Source organism: Sorex fumeus, unplaced genomic scaffold (assembly GCF_029834395.1).
Source record: "Sorex fumeus unplaced genomic scaffold, SorFum_2.1 ptg000047l, whole genome shotgun sequence".
In the NCBI taxonomy this organism is placed as follows: domain Eukaryota; kingdom Metazoa; phylum Chordata; class Mammalia; order Eulipotyphla; family Soricidae; genus Sorex; species Sorex fumeus.
In genome coordinates, this window is record NW_026606104.1 from 3525417 (window position 1) to 3547023 (window position 21607).

The following is a 21607-nucleotide window of genomic DNA, read 5'->3' on the forward strand; positions in this document are numbered from 1 at the left end:
CATCCCATATGACCCTCCAAGCCTGCCAGGAGTAATTTCTGAGTGGAAAGCCAAGAGTAACCCCTGAGCACCGCCAGGGTTACTTGGCTATGGACACACTTATGCTCAGGTGACCCAAAATCAAAACAAAACAAAAACTGGGGCTGGAGCGATAGTACAGCGGGTAGGGCGTTTGCCTTGCACGCGGCCGACCCGGGTTCGATTCCCAGCATCCTATATGGTCCCCTGAGCTCCACCAGGAGTAATTCCTGAGTGCAAAGCCAGGAGTAACCCCTGTGCATCGCTGGGTGTGACCCAAAAAGCAAAACAAACAAACACAAAACAAAAACTAAATGAAATGTATTTAGAAATATAGGCATATAGGCAAGCCAGGCAGGCTTGCTGTCTGAAATTCGTCTATGGTTACAGTCTGCTTTAGACCACAGTACTGGAAATGTTCCTAAAGTCCCATATACAGGGAACGTTCTTCAGTATTCTCTCTTCAGAATTCCCCGCACAGAATTCCTGGCGGGGTTAGGGGAACCATATGGGGCTGGGGAATGGGGACTGGAATCTCGGTGGGCTGCCTTAGCCCGTCTGCTATCTCTCCAGCACTGGGAATACCTTTCTTATCCTTCTGCTCTTGTAGAATTATTTCTCCTTGGAGAACAGTTCTTCGGAGGAGAAATTTCCTGGTTTCACTGTGGGCAGAATGTGGGCCCCTTAAGCCACGCGGCGTTTCCCCAGATGGAGCTCCCTGGACACACTGTGCCCGCAGCATCTAGTCCGGGCTTCACCTGCGCGTGGGAGTGTCCGGCGGATGAAGGCAGGCGGCGCCGCAGACCAATGCCTCCCACCAACCACTAGAGGGCAGACCGAGCCCACGGAGGTCCGGACAGGCGCTGCGCCCGCGGGCCCCGGAGTCCGCGCGGGCCACCCCGCCAGTACCGTCCCCCGCCCCGCTATCGCAAACGCGGCCCCACGGTCCCCAAGCTCCCGCACCAAGGTCGCCCCGCACGCGGCCTCCTGCTCGCTATCGGCCCTAGACGAACTCAGAATCAGCCGCGCCTTCCCGCGCGGTCCCTTGCCCTGGGCGAACCGGCTGCATCTGGAAGCCAAGGCGGGGCAAGGAGCACTCCGGAGGGACTAAGGTTCTTAACACCCTGGCCTCAGCGACGTCAACGGTTCTTCCAGAAACCGCCACCCTCCCGCCCCCAGCCTGACACCTTCTCCTGCCACGATCCCAAATCAGCTCAAGTCCCCCCACCAGCCCCCTCGCCCCAGGTCGGAGGGGGAGGGTCAAGACGGGGGGGGGCAGGAGACCCTCCCCGGACCTCCCACACACGTCCATTCCCGACGCCGCCCTGTCCTGCGCCCACGCGGGGGCGCCCCTCGGGCGGGTTTGCACGCGCGCCGGCGGGGAGCGGGGAGGCGGGGACGACGCAGGAGAGCCCGAGACCTGGGGCGGGCAGGAAAGAGTTAAAGATCCAGGCTTGGCTCCTCTGTCACCGGGTCTGGGAGGGGAAGCGGCCGGAGGGAGGGCTGGGAGCCCGCGGCGATCCTCCCCAGCCCCCCCGGACGGCGGAGCCCTGGGCCGGCCCGCTCCGGCACACTCGCGCGCATCCGACCTCCGCTCGCGCTTCCCTCCCGCATCCTCTCCGCCCCGGGCTCGCGGGCGCGCTTCCTCCCCCCGCTTGCTCCCCGGCACAAATTCACACCCTCGCCCCCAAACACAGCTCGCTGGCTCGCTGGCCGACTCGCTCCGACCCCTCTCGGCGCCCACCTGCTCCGCCGCGCTCTCCGCGCGCGCTCGGCTGCGCGCCCCGGGCCCGGCCGCCGCGGCGAGGCGCCCCCCGTCCCGCTCCGGCCGCTCCCGCCCTGAGCCCCGGGGGGCGCCGCCGAGGCCATGGTGCGAGCGCCCACCCGCCGCGGAGCCCGCTGAGACCATGCCGCTCCCCGGGCGCCCCGCCGGCGCCCGCCGCCTGCTGCTCCTGCTGCTGCCGCCGCTGCTGTGCGCCCGCGGACAGGCGGACGACCTGACGGTGGCCGTGGTGCTGCCGCTGACCAACACGTCGTACCCGTGGTCGTGGGTGCGCGTGGGTCCGGCCGTGGAGCTGGCGCTGGCGGCGCTGCGCGCGGGGCCGGGGCCGCTGGCCGGCTGGACGGTGCGCACCGTGCTGGGCAGCAGCGAGGACGCGCGGGGCGTCTGCTCGGACACCGCCGCGCCGCTGACCGCCGTGGATCTCAAGTGGGAGCACCGGCCCGCCGTCTTCCTGGGCCCCGGCTGCGTGTACTCCGCCGCCCCCGTGGGGCGCTTCACGGCGCACTGGCGGGTGCCGCAGCTCACGGCCGGCGCCCCAGCTCAGGGCTTCGGCGCCAAGGACGAGTACGCGCTGACCACGCGCACCGGGCCCAGCCACGCCAAACTGGGCGACCTGGTGATCGCGCTGCACCGACAGCTGGGGTGGCGGCGCCAGGCGCTCTTGCTCTATGCCTACCAGCCGACGGAGGAAAAGCCCTGCTTCTTCGTCGTGGAGGGCCTGTACCTGCGCGTCGCCCAGCGCCTCAACATGACGCTGGAAGACCTGGAGTTCACCGAGGGCGACCGCGACCACTACGTCAAGCTGCTGCGCCGGGTGCAGCGCAAGGGTCGGGGTGAGCGGCCCGCCCGCCCCCACCCCCACCCGCGCCTTCTAGAACCATCCCGGCCTCCTGGCTTGGCTGGGACGCCTTCTCCCGGCACGGTCTATTCTGCCACGGCTCTCCCTGCGCGCCCCCACGCTCCCCCGCTCGCCCGCCCAGCCCCCCGCTTAGCGCACCCCCACGGTGCGCCCCGGCTTAGCTCCGGCCCCCTTTTATGTCCCCTTTTACTCCCTTGGCATCCACGCACGCCCTCCCCCACCTGCGCCTCCTCCATGCCACCCCCCTCCCGTCCGATCTGCTCACACCCGCCCTCCCTCCCTCCCCTCCAGGCCGCCGGCTCTGACCTCACCCGGGTCAGAGCCTCCCCCACCAACTCGCCGGTCTCTTTCCCTCCCCCTCACCAACTCTCGGGTCTCTCCTCCCTTTCTCCCTTCCTCCCCAGTCATCTACATCTGCAGCCCCCCAGACACCTTCCGCGCGCTCATGCTCGTGGCGCGGGAGGAGGGCATGAGCGGCGCCGACTACGTCTTCTTCCACCTGGACCTGTTTGGGTACAGTCTGCAAGGGGCTCACGGCCCGGGCCCCCGCAAGCCCTGGGAGCGAGGGGACAGGCTGGACGACAGCGCCCGCCAGGCCTTTCAGGTGGGTGTCTGCGCTGCACCGCCAGGCCAGGGACGGACGCAGGGTCTCTGGTGTGGGAAAGGATCGTGAGGACTATGCGAGGCTCCATCCCCCCGCCCCACCCCCACGCCTTGCATAGGGGCCCTGAGCCCTGAGCCCCGAGCCCCGTGTGTCCCAGAAACCAAAGCCAAACCCCCGCCAAAAAAAGGCTTCCAGGAAAGTCTTGGTGCTCTCAGGGCTGAGGTGACCTGTGGGGTAGGATGGAGAATGGGCTGGGGTGTTTGTGCGTCCCACAACTCCCAGGGTGGGGAGAAGTCTCCCCCTGGCGCTGTCCTGGAGGGCCAGGATAGATGGAGTCCTCCAGTCACTGTGGAGGTAGGAGGGGGCGGCAGGACCCAGAGAGGACTGAGTCCCTTTCCCCTCTCCTCCACCCCTTTCCCCGGCTCTGCAGGTTGCCAAGATCATCACTTACAGGGAGCCTGAGAATCCCGAGTACTTGGAGTTCCTGTCACAGCTCAAACACTTAGCCCTGGAGCAGTTCAACTTCACCTTGCAGGATGGTCTGGTAGGACGGGCTTCTGGGATCTTCTCCTCCCATGCCCGTTCTCTGTTCTCTGCCCTCCTGGGACCCCGGGACTCCCCTTTTCTCCTCCCCCTGTGACATGGGGCTTCTGAGGACAGAGGCACTCTTACAAGTGGAGTTGCCTTGGCCAAACCCAGAGGGCCCCTCTGCAGCTGCCCGCGGGCAGCAGTGCCTCCAGTCTCTCAGGAGCAGTGACATCTCTCCTTCACATCATCACGGGACTCCTCCCATCCTCCGTCCAGCTCCTAGTGCAGCCCACCCCTCATGCCCTCTCATCCCTCCTACAGGTGAATACCATCCCCGCGGCCTTCCACGACGGACTCCTGCTCTATGGCCAGGCTGTGGCTGAGACTCTGGCCGAGGGGGGCACCGTCACTGATGGGGAAGGCATCACCCAGAGGATGTGGAACCGCAGCTTCCAAGGTCGAGGCCTGGGCGGGCAGGAAGAGGCTGCCTTGGGGTACCCCAGGCTAGAGATCCCAAGATGCCTTTCGCAGGCCAGCACCGGGGCAGGAGGTGGAAGGGGGGAGGGCACTTGTCCACTCCAGGAGGCTTCTCTCCTTATAAGGCGCCCCCACGGCTCCCTTCCCTGCTCCCTAGTTCCATGGAGAAACTGCCAGGATGCCCGCCCCGGTCATTCCTGGCACTGAATCATCTGTCACGTCAGCTAAGCTGGGAAGACGAGGCAGAAAAGATCAGGGTACGGATGCAGGGGTGCTCCCCTGAACTTCTCTGTCGCAAACCAAAGCCCTCTTCTTCCTCGGGGCCCAGGTGTGACAGGGCACCTGAGGATTGACAGCAATGGCGACCGGGAGACAGACTTCTCCCTGTGGGACATGGAGCCTGGGAGCGGCGCCTTCAGGGTGAGCCAGGTCCCAGGAGCCTGGGAAACAGACCTGCTTGGGGGGGGCAGGGGCTTCCAGAGCCACAGGGGTTCACAGTCGCCCTGGGAAGGAACCCCTGTTTGCTGAAGGAGCATGCCCTATCGCCCAGGTGATAGGCAGGAGGAGCCCTGGGCGGCCAGGGTTCCTGGGGGAGGGGTGCCTGGGATAGGCCCTGGGATATGAGTTAAAACCACTGCCTTCCCCTTTCTCTCTGAGCCTCACTTCCTGAGTGCCAGAATGAGGTTCAATATGAACCTTTGCTCATTGCTTTTGGAGGGGACAGAGTTCAGCCATACCTGATCTTGCTCAGGGGCTACTCCTGGCTTTGTGTTCAGGGAATGTGTACTGGTGGTGCTTGGGAAATTATCTGCAGTACCAGGATCAGGGTCGGCCACGTGCATGGCAAGCTCCTTATCCTCTGTACTATCTTTGTGAACTTTTCCTTAGAAAACTCTTAAATGGTTTCCTATTTTAATTTTTCTGGGGTTGTTTGTTTGTTTGTTTAAGGGCCACACCCAGGTGTGCTCAGGGTTTATTGCCTCTGCACTCAGGGATCACTCCTGGCAGGGGCTGGAGACCCTATGTGTTGTCAGGGATCAGCCATGTAGGAGGCAAGCGCCTTCCCTGTCATGCTATCTCTCCAGCCCCAGGTTTCAAATTTTTCTGCCTCCATCCCAAGAGGTGTGGGTGTGTGGGCTTTCTGCACTGGTCCATAGTGGGGGTCCTTAAGCAGCAGAAGGGGAGTGGGTGGGCAGTGGCAGAACAACAGGTGCCCCACCCCAGCTCCTAGCCTACCCTTCCTTCCTCCCATAGGTTGTTCTGAACTACAACGGGACGTCCAAAGAGCTGGTGGCGGAGTCAGGGCGCAAACTGAACTGGCCTCTGGGGCACCCACCGCCTGATGTCCCTAAGTGTGGCTTTGACAACGAGAACCCAGCCTGCAACCTAGGTGACCTCCACGTTCCAGGCCTCCAAGCCACTGATCCACTGGGGATGCGCTCTTCTCTGGGGCGGGGGCAGAGCTCTTGCCTTTTCCTCTATGCCTCTGCCGACTCAGTTCACTATCAGAAGGTCCTCCTGGGGCCAGAGATAGACAGGACAGCGGGGAGGGCATTTGCCTGGCACACGGCTGACCCAGATGTGATCCCTCATGTTCTGTATGGTCCACTGAGCCCCTCTGGGAGTGAGCCCTGAGCACAGAGCCAGGAGTAAGCCCAGAGCACTGTTGGGTATGGCTCAGAAACAATAAGAACAAGAACAAAAAACCCGAGATCTCTTCTGCTGTCTAATGTTAGTTCCCACAGACCACTTTTCCACGCTGGAGGTTCTGGCTGTGGTGGGAAGCCTCTCCCTGTTCTGCATCCTGATCATCTCCTTCTTCATCTACAGGTGAGTGGGTGAGGGCAGGGAGGGAGGACCAGAAGGGGTTGGGGGGGAGGGCCAGGGCAAAGATGGTGGGGAGAGGAGGCGTGGCATGGCTGAGGGGGACCAGGGGGGCCTCAGAGGAGCAGAACCTTTGGGGGAGTGGCATCAGGAGTGTGGATCCCCTCTTCCTACGTGTGCAGACCGGATGGAAGTCATGGTTCAGAGTCTTTGAGATGGGACCCGTGTCTAACCGAGCTATGTGGAACCTGGTGGAGAAGGCGCAGGGGCCCCCTCCTGTCTTCCAGTACACAGGAGCAGGGCAGGAATGCAGGGCTGAGGGGGTGAGAGGGAAGGAAGGGTCCTTGCTGGGAGCTTGGATTCTGTGCGCACTGCCCGGGGCTGTTCTCTAAGGTTCATGATAGTATGATAGTACTCTGCAGCAAACATTGAGGGCTCCAGTTTTTTAAGGAAGATGTGACTCAGAGAAGTTAAATTGATATATCTGCTGTCCCCAGGGAAGAAAAAATATCACCTCCTGTCTTACCATCAACTATGGTGCTTCCCAGAGTAGGGGATTCTGCAACTGGGTGCAGAGATAAAACTGGGAGTAGCCTTGGGACACTTTCTGTTTGTTTCCTTGCAAAGGTAGATTACAGGGCCTGAGGGATAGAAAAGTGGGTAGTGCACTTGTCTAGTGCCTGACCCATCTGACTTCGATCCCCAGCATTCCATGTGATATCCCATTGCTAGCAGGAGTGATTCTTTTATTTTTTTAATTTTTAATTTTTATTTTTGCTTTTTGGGTCACACCCGGCGATGCACAGGGGTTACTCCTGGCTCTGCATTCAGGAATCACTCCTGGCGGTGCTCTGGGTTGGCTGCGTGCAAGGCAAACACCCTACCTGCTGTGCTATCGCTCCAGCCCTATCAGGAGTGATTCTTGACACAGAGTCAGGAGTAAGTCCTGAGCACCATTGGGTATTACCCCAAAACAAAAGGACCCACCCTCTCCACAATCAAAAGGTAGCGATTACAGACCAAAGAGAATAGGGAACCTGGCTTGCTGGCTTGCACATGGCTGATCCTGGTTTGATCTCTGGCATCCCATATGTCCCCCAAGCATCTGAGCAGAGAGCCAAGAGTAAACCCTGAGCACTGCTGTGTGTGGCCAAGAAAACAAACCCCAAAAAAGTAGATTACAGGGCTGGAACGATAGTATAGTATTTGGGTGCTTACCTTGCTCATGAGGGACCCAGGCTATGGTCCCCCTAGCCCTGCCAGGAGTGATCCCTGAGCACAGAGCTAGGAGTAGGTCCTGAGCACGGCTGGGGGTGACCCTCAAACGAACAACAACAAAAGGTAGATAGATTATAGGGCAGCAGGCAAGGCCTTTTCCTTGCATTAGCCAACCTGGGTTTGACCCCTGACATTTGTGTATGGTTCCCTGAGCCCTACCAGGAGTGATCCCTGAGCACAGCTGGATGTGACCCCCAAACCTAAGTAAGTAAGAAGATTAAAATGTGAATTTCCAGGGCCCATCTTAGCTTGCTGGTATGTAGGGTTTGTATGCTGGAATCTATTAGCACTTGTCGGTATGGCCAAAAATCAAAATAAAAGTAAGGTAGATTCCCAGGGGCCACTGAGCAGCTTGCTCCTGGAAAGGGAGCAATAGACCAAGCAAATCTGGAAGCTGCTGGCCTCGAGGATAGACCTTGTCTCTGTGTCTCAGCAGCGGGGAGGGGCTGGGGGAGGTGAGCCGGGCAGAGGACCATAGAACACCTGTCCTGGCTCGGGCTTCTGCCTGAGCTCAGATGCAGGTTTCATGCTCCAGGAAGATGCAGCTGGAGAAGGAGCTGGCCTCAGAGCTGTGGCGGGTACGGTGGGAGGATGTGCAACCCAGCAGCTTGGAGAGACACCTCCGGAGTGCGGGCAGCAGGCTGACCCTGAGCGGGGTAAGGAGTGGGGCCCAGGGTGTGGGTGGGGCCCAACTGGTAAGGTTATTTGGCTTGGTTCACCTCTGTGATGTTGGCTGGGCTTGGTCGCTCTTGGAGTCCATCCTGGGGAATGTGTGCAGCTTCAGGGCCTCTCACCAGAACTTTCTTAGGTCAATGATGATTTATGTGAAAATGCTTTTTTTTTTTTTTAAATGAGGAAGGAAGGGCCAGAGAGATAGTACAACAGGCAGGACGCTACCTTGTACAGGGCTGACCTGAGTTCCTCTCCAGCACTATATAGGGTCCCCCCCAGCACCAGCAGGAGTCACCCCTGAGTGCAGAGCCAGGAGTAAGACCTGTGTACTGCCAGGTGTGACCCCAAAACACGCACGCACGCGCGCACACACACACACACACATGCACACACACACGGAGAGGGAGAAGATGGCTGAAAGGAGTGAAGAGCATCTTTGCATGCATAAAGCCCCTATTCTGGAGGGAGGATTTCATGGTGGGCTGTGAAAAGAAGTGACAAGGCTAAGACCTGGCATGACGCCAGAGCCATTCAGTGGAGAGCTGGGCCCAGGGGCTGACCGTGTCCCTCCCGCTTCTTCAGAGAGGCTCCAACTATGGCTCCCTGATGACCACGGAGGGCCAGTTCCAAGTGTTCGCCAAGACAGCATATTACAAGGTGGGCCTGGGCAGGGCTGGGCTCTGAGGGAGCACCACAAGGGTCCCACGCTTGGTTCTGGGCTACCAGGAACACCACCCCCTCCTCATAGTGCCTGTCCCTTGTCCAGGGCAACCTCGTGGCTGTGAAGCGTGTGAACCGGAAGCGCATCGAGCTGACACGGAAAGTCCTGTTTGAACTGAAGCATGTAATGTGGGATTGGGGGTCCAAGGGTAGGCCCTTGCTTATGGTGATGGCATGAGGGCAACAAGGCTGGGGAAAGGAGGGCCCAGGAGAGACTCGACAAGTTTTGCACACAGGAGGCTGGGTTCACTCCCCAGCACTAAAGGGGCCCCACCAGCACTAAAGAGTGAACCCCAAACTCAGAGCTGAGAGTAAGCCCTGAGCGCTGCCTGTTATGGCCCCCCAAAGCAAAACCAAAGTGTGGAGAAGGGACCCTGGACACATCCTGGAGGAAGGGCCCCCTTCCCCGCCTGCTCTTATCAGGGTTGAGGGCTTAGGGACAGAGGAAACTGGGAGTAGATGTGGAGCAGAGGGCCAAAGAGCAGGAGGGGACCAGGGGCATGGCGCAGGTAGCACATACCTGGCTGGTGTGAGGCCCCGGTTCCATCTCTGGCACTGCCAGCAACGTGGGTCCAGAGACCCTGAGCACAGAGTGGAGGGACGGCTGAGTAAATGTGTGGGAATCCCCAGGGCAGGCACTAGAACATCTGGCAAGCAGGAATAGGGAGGGAAGCAGAGGGTCTGAGGGGGGCCCAGGAGAGTCCCTGCAGGGGGGCACAGGAGGGATCCCTTGAGGGGACACAGAAGGGACCCCTGGGGCATTGGGGAGCTTGAGGGGATGCAGACGCACAGTGGGAATGAGGTCTCCGTGGACCCCTGGTGCGGGTCCCTACTTGCAGATGCGGGACGTGCAGAACGAACACCTGACTAGGTTTGTGGGCGCCTGTACTGACCCCCCCAACATCTGCATCCTCACGGAGTACTGTCCCCGCGGGAGTCTGCAGGTAAGCGCAGGCCAGACCACCTCTTTGCTCCTGCCCATCTACCACGAGGCTAGCCAAGGGGCGGGCTCCCTTCTCCGACTGGGTTCCTACCCCCACCCACACCCCTGCGGAAGGGAGTGAATCCAGGCATTTGTCCGTGTGATCATGCACACATGTACACACGTGTCTGTGGCACGGGTGTGACTGTCGCTGCCCACAGGACATCCTGGAGAATGAAAGTATCACCCTGGACTGGATGTTCCGGTACTCTCTCACCAACGACATAGTCAAGGTGGGTCTACAGAGCCTCCAGGGGCGGGGGTGGGGGGGACAGGCGAGCTGCTCCCCTTCTGGAGCATGCCAAGACCCCGGCCCCGATCCCCAGGGCATGCTGTTCCTGCACAACGGGGCCATTTGCTCCCACGGGAACCTCAAGTCCTCCAACTGTGTGGTGGACGGACGCTTTGTGCTCAAGATCACGGACTACGGGCTGGAGAGCTTCAGGGACCCGGAGCCCGAGCAAGGACACATCCTTTTCGCCAGTGAGCCCGCCTCTAACCCCCACCCCCCACCCCGCTCTGCCCGAGCTCTGATTGGCGGAGCGCATTTCCTTTTCCCACGGACCCATTCATAAATATAGAGGAGTCCCCCGAAGGGGCCTCCCGCCGCTCCTAGCTCCTCGGAGGTCCGCAGTCTGGAGAAGCTTCCTGCTGGTCTGTGCAAGTCACTGACTGCTGAGCTCGCCCAGCGTGCAAGCCCTGCGGGCGCCTGACTGCTAGAGACACGGTTGAAATCAGCTTTCGAGCTTGAGCCCCCGAGGGGACGCGTCCAAGTCAGCCCCTTCTGCCCAGGCCTTACCTTTCCCTCCTTCCTTATCTCTGGGACCTTTCACTAAGTGACCCCCAATCTCTGACCCACAGAAAAGTTATGGACGGCGCCTGAGCTCTTGCGCATGACCTCGCCACCTGCCCGCGGTTCCCAGGCCGGGGATATATACAGCTTCGGCATCATCCTCCAGGAGATAGCCCTGAGGAGCGGGGTCTTCCACGTGGAAGGGCTAGACCTCAGTCCCAAAGGTGAGAGCGTCCAGTAGGCCGCAGCGGACCGGTGCAGTGCCAGCAAGGTGGTCTCTGCGAGGGGGGGGGGGGCCGCCGGGCTCCACTACTCCCCGGACCCGAGGCTTTCGCAGCAGCTGCTCTCCCACCGCCTCACCCTCTGCTTCTCCCCCTTGCCACCCAGAGATCGTCGAGCGGGTGACACGGGGTGAGCAGCCCCCCTTCCGGCCCTCCCTGACCCTTCAGAGTCACTTGGAGGAGCTGGGGCAGCTGATGCAGCGCTGCTGGGCCGAGGACCCCCAGGAACGGCCGCCTTTCCAGCAGATCCGCCTGGCGCTGCGCAAATTCAACAGGTCCCCACCCCGACGTCCCATTCGGCAATTGGCGGAGGGAGGGAGCCGCGTCTGATACGAAGGGGGGCAAAGAGTGCCAGGGCCAGGGCCGGGGCCGGGAGCGGGGTGGGCGCTCTAGGGTAAGGTCCCTAGGGTGAGGTCCCGCTGCCCTCACACCCCCACCTCTGCCGCCCCGCGCTGCATTCAGGGAGCAGAGCAGCAACATCCTGGACAACCTGCTGTCGCGCATGGAGCAGTACGCCAACAACCTGGAGGAGCTGGTGGAAGAGCGCACGCAGGCCTACCTGGAGGAGAAGCGCAAGGCGGAGGCGCTGCTCTACCAGATCCTCCCGCAGTGAGCCCCGCCCCGCGCGCCCCCGCTGCGCCCCCCGCGCCCCTGCTGCCTCCTCCTCTTGCTCCGCCCGCCCCTGCTGCGCCACCCCCCAGCCCCCGCCCGACCCGCTGCGAGCCCTCGAACGACCCCAGCCAGCCCTGTCCCCTTGCAGCTCCGTGGCCGAGCAGCTGAAGCGCGGCGAGACGGTCCAGGCGGAGGCCTTCGACAGCGTCACCATCTACTTCAGTGACATCGTGGGCTTCACGGCTCTGTCAGCAGAGAGCACGCCCATGCAGGTGGGCGAGGGTGCTGCGCGGGAAGGTGGGTGGGCAGCGACCTGCTCCCATCTGCTGGTTCTGGGAGAGGGTCCCCTGACCCCCAACCCCTAACCCGGGTCCGGTCCCTGACACCCCGCCGACCTGGTTCCTGTCCTGCAGGTGGTGACTCTGCTCAATGACCTGTACACCTGTTTCGACGCCGTTATAGACAACTTTGATGTGTACAAGGTGAGTGGCGGTGGGAAGGGACCCGCGGGGTCAGAGGAAGAGGAGTGGCAAGAGAGAAGACCAGGGTGGGCAGAAAGCGAGCATGTCAGGGGGGTGGACAGACAGTGCCCATGGTCGGGGGGGGGGGGGGTGCGAGGGGAAGCCAAGTACCAGCCCTGGCGTGCTGTACCCCTCCTCCCTGCACCGCGCAGGTGGAGACCATCGGCGACGCCTACATGGTGGTATCCGGGCTCCCCGTGCGGAACGGGCGGCTGCACGCCCGCGAGGTGGCCCGCATGGCCCTGGCGCTGCTGGACGCCGTGCGCTCCTTCCGCATCCGCCACCGGCCAGATGAGCAGCTGCGCCTGCGCGTCGGCATCCACACAGGTGCGGGCGCGGGCGGGGGCGGGGCCTGCAGGACGCCCCACCCGTCCCGGCTCACAGCCCCGCCCCCTCCCCCAGGCCCCGTGTGTGCCGGTGTGGTGGGACTCAAGATGCCCCGATACTGCCTATTTGGGGACACGGTCAACACGGCGTCCAGAATGGAGTCTAACGGGGAAGGTAGGGGTGTGTCTCCGGGATGGAATGAGTGGAGACTCCCCTCCCAGCGCTCGGGCCTTTCCAGCCGTTGACAGCCGCCCAGGGCTGATCACCTCCGGTGGAATCAGGCCTAGAACCTTGCTCTGCTTCTTACTGCTTGTCTTTCTGCCTGGTGTTCCGTAATTTCCCCTACTCTGATGTAGCAGATGGGAGGGCAGAGCAGCCCACTGGTTATTGAGTCAGAGGCAAAGCCTCTTAGCTTTGCGTTGCTTTGCTAGGTCAGTTTCCTTCACCTGTAAAATGTAAATAAGAGATCTACCCTACAACTCTCACTTAGGTGTGAAAGTCGAATAACTGTTTCTGAGCCTCATCCCTGAGAGACACATGCCTGTATCCGGTGGTAAAAAACAAATAACCCCACTTGGGGTGTGAACAGACCCCACTCTGGGTGTGCCCAGGGACCACCAGCTTCTGCCTCTTCTTTGTCTGGCTTCTGCCCGTCTGCTGTATTCAGTCATTACGATGACTGCCCACTGTGTTCTGGGGGCGTGAAACCACCCAGATCCTCAGCTGTGCAGTCTTTGCACACTCCTTGAGAGTCTAACGGAGGCTGGAAAAAGAGCGCTGAGTAGCCCAGAGTGGGGCTGGTTCAACACCTGTGCCCTGGGCTGGAGAGATAGCATAGTGGGAAGGCATTTGCCTTGCACACAGCTGCCCTTGGTTTGATCCCTGGCAGTGCCTCGAGTTCCCCAAGCAAGCACTATGAGAGGTGTGATCCTTGAGCACGGAGCCAGCAATAAATCTGAGCACTATCAGGTGGGACCCAAAAACCTATAACCAGTGATAGAGATATGCCCTGGTCACTGTGCGTGGCTGTTGGGGCAGGAGCAAGCCTGGCACTGGGGCCTGTCTGATGATACAAGGCCTCAAGAGTGGTCCAGAACCCAGGAGGAGTTCAGCGGCCCCATCTGAGGGAGATCCAAGAGGTGTGGGGGAGACCTGGGACCATCTCCCAAGGTCTCTGTCCCCTTTGGACAGAGTGAGGGTGTTGATGACCGTCAGCAAGATCTTGAGTGCTGCTGCATGGTTGGGTTTGTTCAAAGCCACAAATGTTCATTCAGCCTGTCCAGAACTTTGAGTGGATCCTGTCACCTTCCTGACATTTTGTAGACCTGGGTTTAAGGGGTGCAGTTGAGTTGAGTTCCCAGAGCCAGGGTATTGGCTGGGATTTCAGAGGCCAAGTGGGATCCTCAAGCAGAGCCAGTGACACTGCCCCGTCTGTCCAGACCTGGGGGCAGCCCAGGCCAGAGAACTTTTGTGTGGTTGAGCATGTCCCGGAACCCGTGAACTCCAGGATCTGGTCCCCCTGCCCTCAGAACTGCCGTTTCCGGGACTGCAACTGGCCAGGGGCATGAGGTTTCAGCTGTTTCCGCTGATTCAGACTGAAGTAGCCCCAGGTGACCAGTGCAGGACGTCATGACCGGACGCCACAGGGAGGAGTGAGGCTGTGAATGGGGACAGTGTCAGGCACCCCTCACTGTCTCTTCTGTTTTTTTTTTTTTTTCTGCCCAGCGCTGCGGATCCACTTGTCTTCAGAGACTAAGGCTGTGCTGGAGGAGTTTGGGGGCTTCGACCTGGAGCTCCGAGGGGACGTGGAGATGAAGGTAATGGAGGGGTCTCCTGTCTGCCTGCCCTTGAGCTGCCAAGGAGCTGCCTGGCTCTCACCCACCCTGAGGCCTCTCAGCTGCTTTGGGGAGCTTGTGCCCCGCCTGCCAGGCCCAGACCCCTCTTTCATTTTCCCTCTAGGGCAAAGGCAGGGTTCGGACCTACTGGCTCCTGGGGGAGCGGGGGAGCGGCCCCCGAGGCTGACTACCCGCCACCTTTCCCTGCAAGGCATAGGCCAAGCCTGCGAGGAATGAGAACCGGATCGAGGCGTTAGGGTGCAGGGCCAGGACCCTCTGCAGTCAGCGTCCACTGGGCCCGAGGGTCAGGGAGCCTCACTCTCCAGCTGGACTCAGGCCCTGTGGAGTGTGGGGTGTTGACCATCCTCCCGCCCCTTCCCGTGCTCCCCTCCACATGCCTCCAACCTCGAACCTTGCTACACTGTGACTTCCCAGGGGTGGTGGGAGCTCCCTTGGGGAACTAGGAAAAGGGATAACAGGTGACTAGAGGCTGGGGGAGCCACTTGGGCCTAGCCCATGTAACCCGCCCCCTTCCCCCCACCCCGCTGTCAGTCAGTCACTCCCCTCCCCCCCCTTTGGTGCATTGGGTGAGGAGGGCTGGCTACACCATTGCTTGTCTGAGCAAAGACCATTAAAGTCTTTATTCCAGTGAAAGTGTCTCTCCTTTTTGGTTTGGTCTTTTGGGGTCACACTTGGCAGTGCTCATGGCTTCTGGCTCTGTGCTCAGGTGTCATTTCCAGCGATTCTCAGGAGGCCCTGTGAGATGCTGGGGTTGACGGTGTGCAAAATAAACAGCCTTCTCTGATGTCCTGTCCCTCCAGCCAGGAAGTCTCTTTTGGAAGGGACAGTGTGGGGAGAGGGCAGACTTAGTGCGTGCATATAGGAGACCAGGTTAGATTCCCTCTGCAGGATCCCATAAGCACCACCAGGAGAGACTCCCCGAGCACAGAGCTTGGAGCTTGGAGCTTTGAGTAGCCCTTGAGAACTGTAAGAGAGAGAGAGAGAGAGAGAGAGAGAGAGAGAGAGAGAGAGAGAGAGAAAGAGAGAGGGTAGCTGGAACACATAGCTGTGATCCTTACCCTCCAGTGTCTGTAAGGGGCTGCAGTTTCCTCCCCTCAGAGAATACCAGATAGCAGACCCTGAGGGCCTCCGGCAAGACCACCTTACTGTTCATACCCATATGAATTTCAGGGCCAGGGGCTGGAGAGATAGTTCAGCAGGTTGGGTAATTATCTTTCATTCAGCTGATCCAAGTTCCATCCCTGGCACCTCATATGGTCCCCTGAGCCTGCCAGGAGTGATCAATCCTTGATCAACTTCGGGTGTGAGCCCAAAACAAAAAATCATGTGAGTGGGCTAGAGAGACAGTATAGGGATGAAGGCGCTTGCCTCCCATAGAGTCCGTCAGTTCTCAGGAGTGAGCTCTGAGCACCGTTTGTTGTGCCCTCTCCCCAAAAATAATATGGACAAATCCCTTGACTTCCCCAATCCCCTGAAAGGGTCTTGGGGGCCCATTTTGGGACTTGGGGCTGCACTTGGAGAAGAGCCCTCTGGCAGGAAAGCACTGAGTATGGCTGCAGGGGTCCGCAGTTCTGGCTGCAGAGGCCCTGAGCCAGGATGGAGGGCTGGAGGGATGTGTTCGTGCCCGTTCAAGCTCCCTTGAGCCGGGACGATTGTCCACTTGCCCCTTCATTCTCTTGCCAGTGTGGCCGACGGTAGCGCTCGGCCTTGGTGCCAGGACTCAGCGCTTCAGGCCTCTCCTCTTCCTCTCCGGGCTCGCTGTCCCCCACCCGCTTCGCGTGGGCAGCTGTGGAACGCGGGGGCTCAGCCTCACCTCCCCCACAGGCCAAGAGTGCCAGCCGTTTCTTCAGTGCCATCCATCAAGTGCAGACAGGCCCCTCCTCGCCACCCAGCCTCTTCCTGGCGCCCACAGCCAGTGAGACTGAAGTAGGGGTGGGGGCGGGAAGCGGGGAGGGGCACCACGGGTGTCTGGGGGCCAGGTTGGAGCCAGCTCTTCTCTTTCCAGGGGCCCTCTGAAGCCCTGTCCCTTGACCCAATCTCTGGAGATACAGATCTGACAGGGTCACTCAGGCTGCGCCTTCCTCAGCTGTGGGTGAAGGCCTCACCCCATCGGAGAGGGCGGCCCTGGAGACCGCTCAAATGCAACATCCCCTGGGCCACCGCAGTGGCCATGTTCCAGAGCCCATTCTTCCTCCCCAGGGGAGCCACAGCCCGGAAGAGAGTGGACATGCTCCTGAAGTGCAGGGCCTAAGGCTGGAGGTCAGGGTGGAGTTTGACGGGGTCTCTGGGGAGGCGATGCTGTGGGAGATGAGGGGCAGAAGGCAGGGGGGCAGGGAACTGAGAGACTGAGGAGCTCCTGCAAGACAATTGGAGGAAACGGCTGCTCAGATCCTTCCGGGGCAGCCTGGCTCCAGAGCCGGTGCTGGGGGGTGGGGGGCAAGGAGGGCGCTTGTTGGGTGGGGGTGGGGGCAAGGAGTCGATGAGTTCAGCAGCTCCAGAACTTTCACTGGAACTGAGATTTCCTTCCTGAGGAGGAAGGTCCCCCAAGCCAGGAAGACCTGGGAAAGTCATTACCAAGGGGGGCGGTCCGAGGGGGGGGGGGCCCTGCCGGCCTTTCCTCCAAGCTGGGGAGACTGGATTTGGTTAGGGACCTCGGCCAGCTTGGGAGGAGCAGCCAAGCCTGGCAGTTTCCCGTGGGGTGTCCTGCGGAGCAGGTGGGGGGGGGTTGGGGGGCAGTTCTGTTTCCCTGGAGCATGATAAGAGCAACAACAACAGTCATCATTGGCATTCAATTGTGCCTTGCCCTGGACAAAGGGTTTCCATACATTATCTCACCAGGCCATGTGACCCTCTGGGGGGGGGGGGCAGGCTTCAAAGGAAAGCAGTGGTAGGAGGGCCAGTTAAAGGTCATCTGCGTGAGCCAGCAGGTCTCTATAGACTGGGGGGAGGGAGCCCAGCCTGATCAGTTCTAGAAAAAATTTGTCCGAAGACAGATATCATCCTACACCCTCCCAATCCCCTCCAACCCACCCCCCCACACACATACACACACATCACAGCACTTGGGTAATTTATCATCGCAGCACATGTAGTACCATTTTGTTTTTGTAAGGATTTATACCTCGCAGGACAGATTCATGGACTCTAGCAGCATCAGTCAGTTTTTGCAGCCTGAAAGTCATTTTTTTTTCTTTTTGGATCACACCCTGCGATACTCAGGGGTTACTCCTGGCTCATGCACTCAGGAATTACTCCTGGCAGTGCTCAGGGACCATATGGGATGCTGGGAATTGAACCGGTCATACAAAGCAAACGCCCTACCCACTGTGCTATCACTCCAGTCCCTAAAAGTCTTTTTTTTTTTTTTTAATGAAATGGCTGCAAGTTTGTCCAACTTGGACAAACTTGCAGGCTATCGAATGTAGCCTGCCCACAGGGCAGAGTCTGGCAAACTCCCCGTGGCGTACCAAATATGCCAAATACCAGTAACAATGATGGGTCTCATTCTCTCAAAGAGCCTTGAATATAATCTCAGGGCTAGGATGAAAGAGACGTTACTGGGGCCTGCTCGAGGCAATCGACAAATAACAGGATGATGAAATGAAATGAAATGAAATGGCTGGAGCTATAAAGTATAAAAATAAATTGATCTAAAAAAAAAGCAACAACTGAAACACCCCTAATGCTGTCCAGGGAGATGAAATCTCATGGAGTTGGAACGCAAGTAAGATTCCTGGAAAGCAGGGGAGCTGTTAGCCAGCATGAAGATTAGGGTGCTGATGGGTTGATGCTGTACCCAGTAGAGGCAGGGGTGTCAGGAAGAGGCGGCCGGGAGTTGGGGAAATGCCCAAGGGGTTGAGCACATCTCTGCATGTGGGGGGGACTGGTTTCCATTCCTGGCACAGCATGTTCCCCCGGCATTGCCAGGAGCAAACCCCGCAAACACCATGTATGATTCAAAACAGAAGAAAGAAAGAAAGAAAGAAAGAAAGAAAGAAAGAAAGAAAGAGGGAGGGAGGGAGGGAGGGAGGTGTAGTGGGACAGGTCCTTCTTCATTGTAGTGACACTGCAGTTCAGTGACAGGTGCAGAGAGGAAAAAATTCTCCCACTAGGGCGTTTGTCTTGCACGCGACCGACCCAGATTCGATTCCTCTGTCCCTCTTGGAGATCCCGGCAAGCTACCCAAGAGTATCCCGCCTGCATGGCAGAGCCTGGCAAGCTACCCTTGACGTATTCGATATGCCAAAAACAGTAACAAGTCTCACCATGGAGAAGTTACTGGTGCCCGCTCAACCAAATCGATGAACAACGGGAGGACAGTGCTTCAGTGCTACTCTCCCAGAGAAAGTGAGTGAGTGGGGCCGGGTGCCCTCCTGAAGCTTCTGTGGAAGATTCCACCATGGAGGTCGCACTGGGCAGCTCTCCTGCAGAGATGGGCCAAACTGTCTTCTTAACTGCTTTTCCACTTCTGACTACTGAACCTGGACTGCACTGGACTGACCTTGGCTGGGAGTGCAAGTGCTGCAGGTCTTGCTTAGCCATCCCCCCCCGCCACCCCCCCCCCCCACACACAGAGTTCCCCTTTCAAACCTCTACCAAGTGAGAGGCTGGCTTTGGACACAATGGGCCTGGATTCAAACCCTCGCTCTGCCACTCCCAACTTATGTAACTATGGGAAAACTCTTCTGCCTCTAAACTTTCCTGATCGTAATTAAGACCTACCCCAAAGAGCTGTTCTAAGGATTCTGTGAATGACTTCTTCTTGTTATATGCTTAGAATGTTGATTGACAGTCCAAATGAATTAGGTACCTTTTTGCTAGTTTTGAAGAAACTATAAGCCAGAATGCTAGATACCAGGACCCTGATGTCCAGAGAGGAGTTGGAAGTGAAATGTAGCACTTGATGCAACTTCTCTCAACAAGAGAGACAAGATCTAAAATCCTTTTTTTTTTTTGGTCACACCCAGTGATGCACAGAGGTTACTCCTGGCTCTGCACTCAGGAATCACCCTTGGCGGTGCTTAGGGGACCATATGGGATGCTGGGAATCGAACCCGGGTTGGCCCCATGCAAGGCAAACGCCCTACCTGCTGTGCTATTGCTCCAGCCCCCAAGATCTAAAATCCTTAATTCTTAGTTAAAAGGAGCTGGAGTGATGCTACTAGTGGGGCAAGCGTTTGCCCTGTAAGTGGATGACCCAAGTTCAATCCCTGGTACCCAATATGGTCTTCCAGGAATGATCCCTGAGCACAGAGATAGGAGTAAACCCTGAGTACCAATAGGTGTGACCCAAAAACAAAAAGACTTTTTTGAAAAAAAATTTTTATTGAATCACCGTAAGATACAGTTACAAAACTTTCATGATTGAGTTTCTGTCATACAATATTCGAACACTGATCCCTCCACTAGTATACATTTCCCACCACCAATGTCCCCAGTATACCTCCTGCCACCAAAACAAAAAAAGACTTAAAAGAAGTAAAAGTTATGAAGTCAAAATGCCTATCGTGTGGCTAGAGAGATAGTATGGCAGGTAGGTTGCTTGCCTTGCATGAGGCTGATCTGTTTTATCCCCAGCACCCCATCTGGTCTCCTGAGCCCGCCAGGAGTGACCCCTGAACACAGAGCCAGGAATAAACCCTGTGCATTTAGGGACAGAGAAGTAGTTTGTAGGGACAGAACACAGGCTTTGCATGGGGGAGCCCTGGGCTGATCCCCAGCAGTGCAAGGTCTCCTAGCACCACCAGGAGCGGACAGAGAACCAAGTTGGGGGTTCTCTGTCCCTGAACCCACAACTTTTGTTTTGTATGGGGTGTCTCAATATCAAGAAAAAAAAAACGGTATCTGTACGTTCTTTCTTACTGCTCTATTGCTATTGGGAAGCTTTTAGGAACTTGGGACTAAGACTAATTCTATTTTTGAGTGGCTATAATTAGAATATCTTTCTGATATAAGAAGATAAAGATATTTGGGGGCTGGAGCAATAGCACAGCGGGTAGGGCATTTGTTTTGCACGTGGCCAACCCCAGTTCGATTCCCAGCATCCCACATGGGATGGATTCCCTGAGCAACGCCAAGAGTGATTCCTGAGTGCAGAGCTAGGAGTAACCCCTGAGCATCGCTGGGTGTGACCCAAAAATCCAAAAAAAAAAAAGAAGATAAAGATATTTCAATCATCAGAGTATCAGAGTTCCTTTTCAGTTTGGTGTTATAGCTGCTTCTTCCCCAACTGCCCTTCATTTTGGAAGCCATACCTGGCTATGTTCAGTGCTTACCCTTGGCTCAGTGCTCAGGGATCACTCCTGGCAGGGCTCAGGAAACCATATGCACTGCGGGAAATTTAGCCTGAGTTAGTTGCATGCAAGGCAAGTGTACTATACCTCCAGCCCCTGGGGTTGTAGTTCTTTATGCATGAGTTCTTTTTTTTTTCTTTTTGGGTCACACCCAGCAATGCACAGGAGTTACTCCTGGTTCATGCACTTCTAGCAGTGCTTGGGGGACCATATGTGATGCTGGAAATCGAACCTATGTCGGTTGCGTGCAAGGCAACTGCCCTACCCACTCCAGCCCCTATGCATTGAGTTCTTAGACTCAATTGCCAGCACTAAAGACAAAACAAAATCAGAAAATAACAGCGCCAAGAGACAGTGCAGGGGTTAAAGTGTTTATCTTGCATGTAGCCAACCCTGCTTTGATTTTCAGCACTGAATATAGTTCCCTGAGACTCTCCAGGAGTGATCCTTGAGCATAGCCATAGATAGCCCTTGAACACAGCTGGGTATACCTCAATCAACCCCTAGACAAAAAAACTGGGGGGATTTGGGCCACCCTGGGGCTGCAGCATGTGGTGCTGGGAATCAAACCCTCACTGCTGTACTGTCTCCCAGCCCAGAGCTGTATTTTGTTAATGTGGTACTTGCACATATGCTCATCAGGAGTCATGCACTTCTGCTGTGCTCCAGCACACTCTGGTTGTGGTACTCAGGCAGGGGTTACATTTCCACATCAGTTCAGTGGAGCTCATTTTTGGGACTCTCCCTTTGGCTGTGGTACACGAGAGACCCTGTGGCCCCAGAGCTGCCAGGGTTGCACCGAGCCCAGGTGGTGGCACCAGGGATCAACTCTCCACCTTGGACTTGCGAGGCTCCCAAACTCTTCCCAAGAGCCCCACTGGGACTGACCCCTGAGCAGAGTCAGGAACAAGCCCTGAGCATAGCCAGGTATGACCCAACAGCTCCCTCCCTCCTGTAACACACACACAGAATCCCTTTTCATTTATAGACTCATAGAAAAATCTACCTTCTCATCAACTCCAAGCTCTCCTCAGCAGGTGGGAATTTCCTTTCTGAAGAGAGTACCCTTTGTCAGAGTCTCAGCAATGTGGCAGGATTCATTCGAGATGCATGGAGTGTGGGTATGTATGTGCATGCATTTATGTGTGTATATGTGGATGCATGTATACTTGAGTATGC

The 21607-nt window shown here is 58.0% G+C and overlaps 2 protein-coding genes across 3 annotated transcripts in view; both read left to right on the top strand.

The window, feature by feature from the left end:
• CHTOP (chromatin target of PRMT1) overlaps positions 1-8879 on the top strand; it is a 51535-nt gene extending 42656 nt beyond the window's left edge. The window contains exon 7 of the transcript XR_008793730.1: positions 8868-8879. The gene's annotated coding sequence lies outside the window, so the exon portion shown is untranslated. The remainder of the gene's footprint in view (positions 1-8867) is intronic.
• Positions 1444-14741, top strand: NPR1 (natriuretic peptide receptor 1). 2 transcript variants are annotated; one of them, XM_056123826.1, is made up of 22 exons: positions 1444-2634; positions 3065-3264; positions 3695-3808; positions 4114-4249; positions 4598-4689; positions 5524-5659; positions 6006-6099; positions 7907-8027; positions 8626-8700; positions 8810-8887; positions 9603-9707; positions 9907-9978; positions 10072-10228; positions 10607-10762; positions 10926-11094; positions 11282-11428; positions 11580-11703; positions 11845-11913; positions 12105-12279; positions 12355-12453; positions 14005-14096; positions 14239-14741. In XM_056123826.1, the coding sequence occupies exons 1-22, from the start codon at positions 1926-1928 to the stop codon at positions 14299-14301; spliced, it is 3183 nt and encodes a 1060-aa protein (XP_055979801.1). In that variant the 5' UTR covers positions 1444-1925; the 3' UTR covers positions 14302-14741. The 2 variants fall into 2 exon arrangements, with proteins under 2 accessions (XP_055979801.1, XP_055979802.1); XM_056123827.1 differs by having other exon boundaries at positions 6015-6099.
• Positions 14742-21607: the final 6866 nt, after the last annotated feature.

Excerpts from the sequence above, each read along its gene's own strand:
- NPR1 (XM_056123826.1), top strand. The coding sequence starts at position 1,926 with ATGCCGCTCCCCGGGCGCCCCGCCGGCGCCCGCCGCCTGCTGCTCCTG. Across the intron at positions 2,635-3,064 it reads GGTGCAGCGCAAGGGTCGGG|TCATCTACATCTGCAGCCCC; the intron begins GTGAGCGGCCCG and ends CTTCCTCCCCAG. Across the intron at positions 14,097-14,238 it reads GAGGGGACGTGGAGATGAAG|GGCAAAGGCAGGGTTCGGAC; the intron begins GTAATGGAGGGG and ends TTTTCCCTCTAG.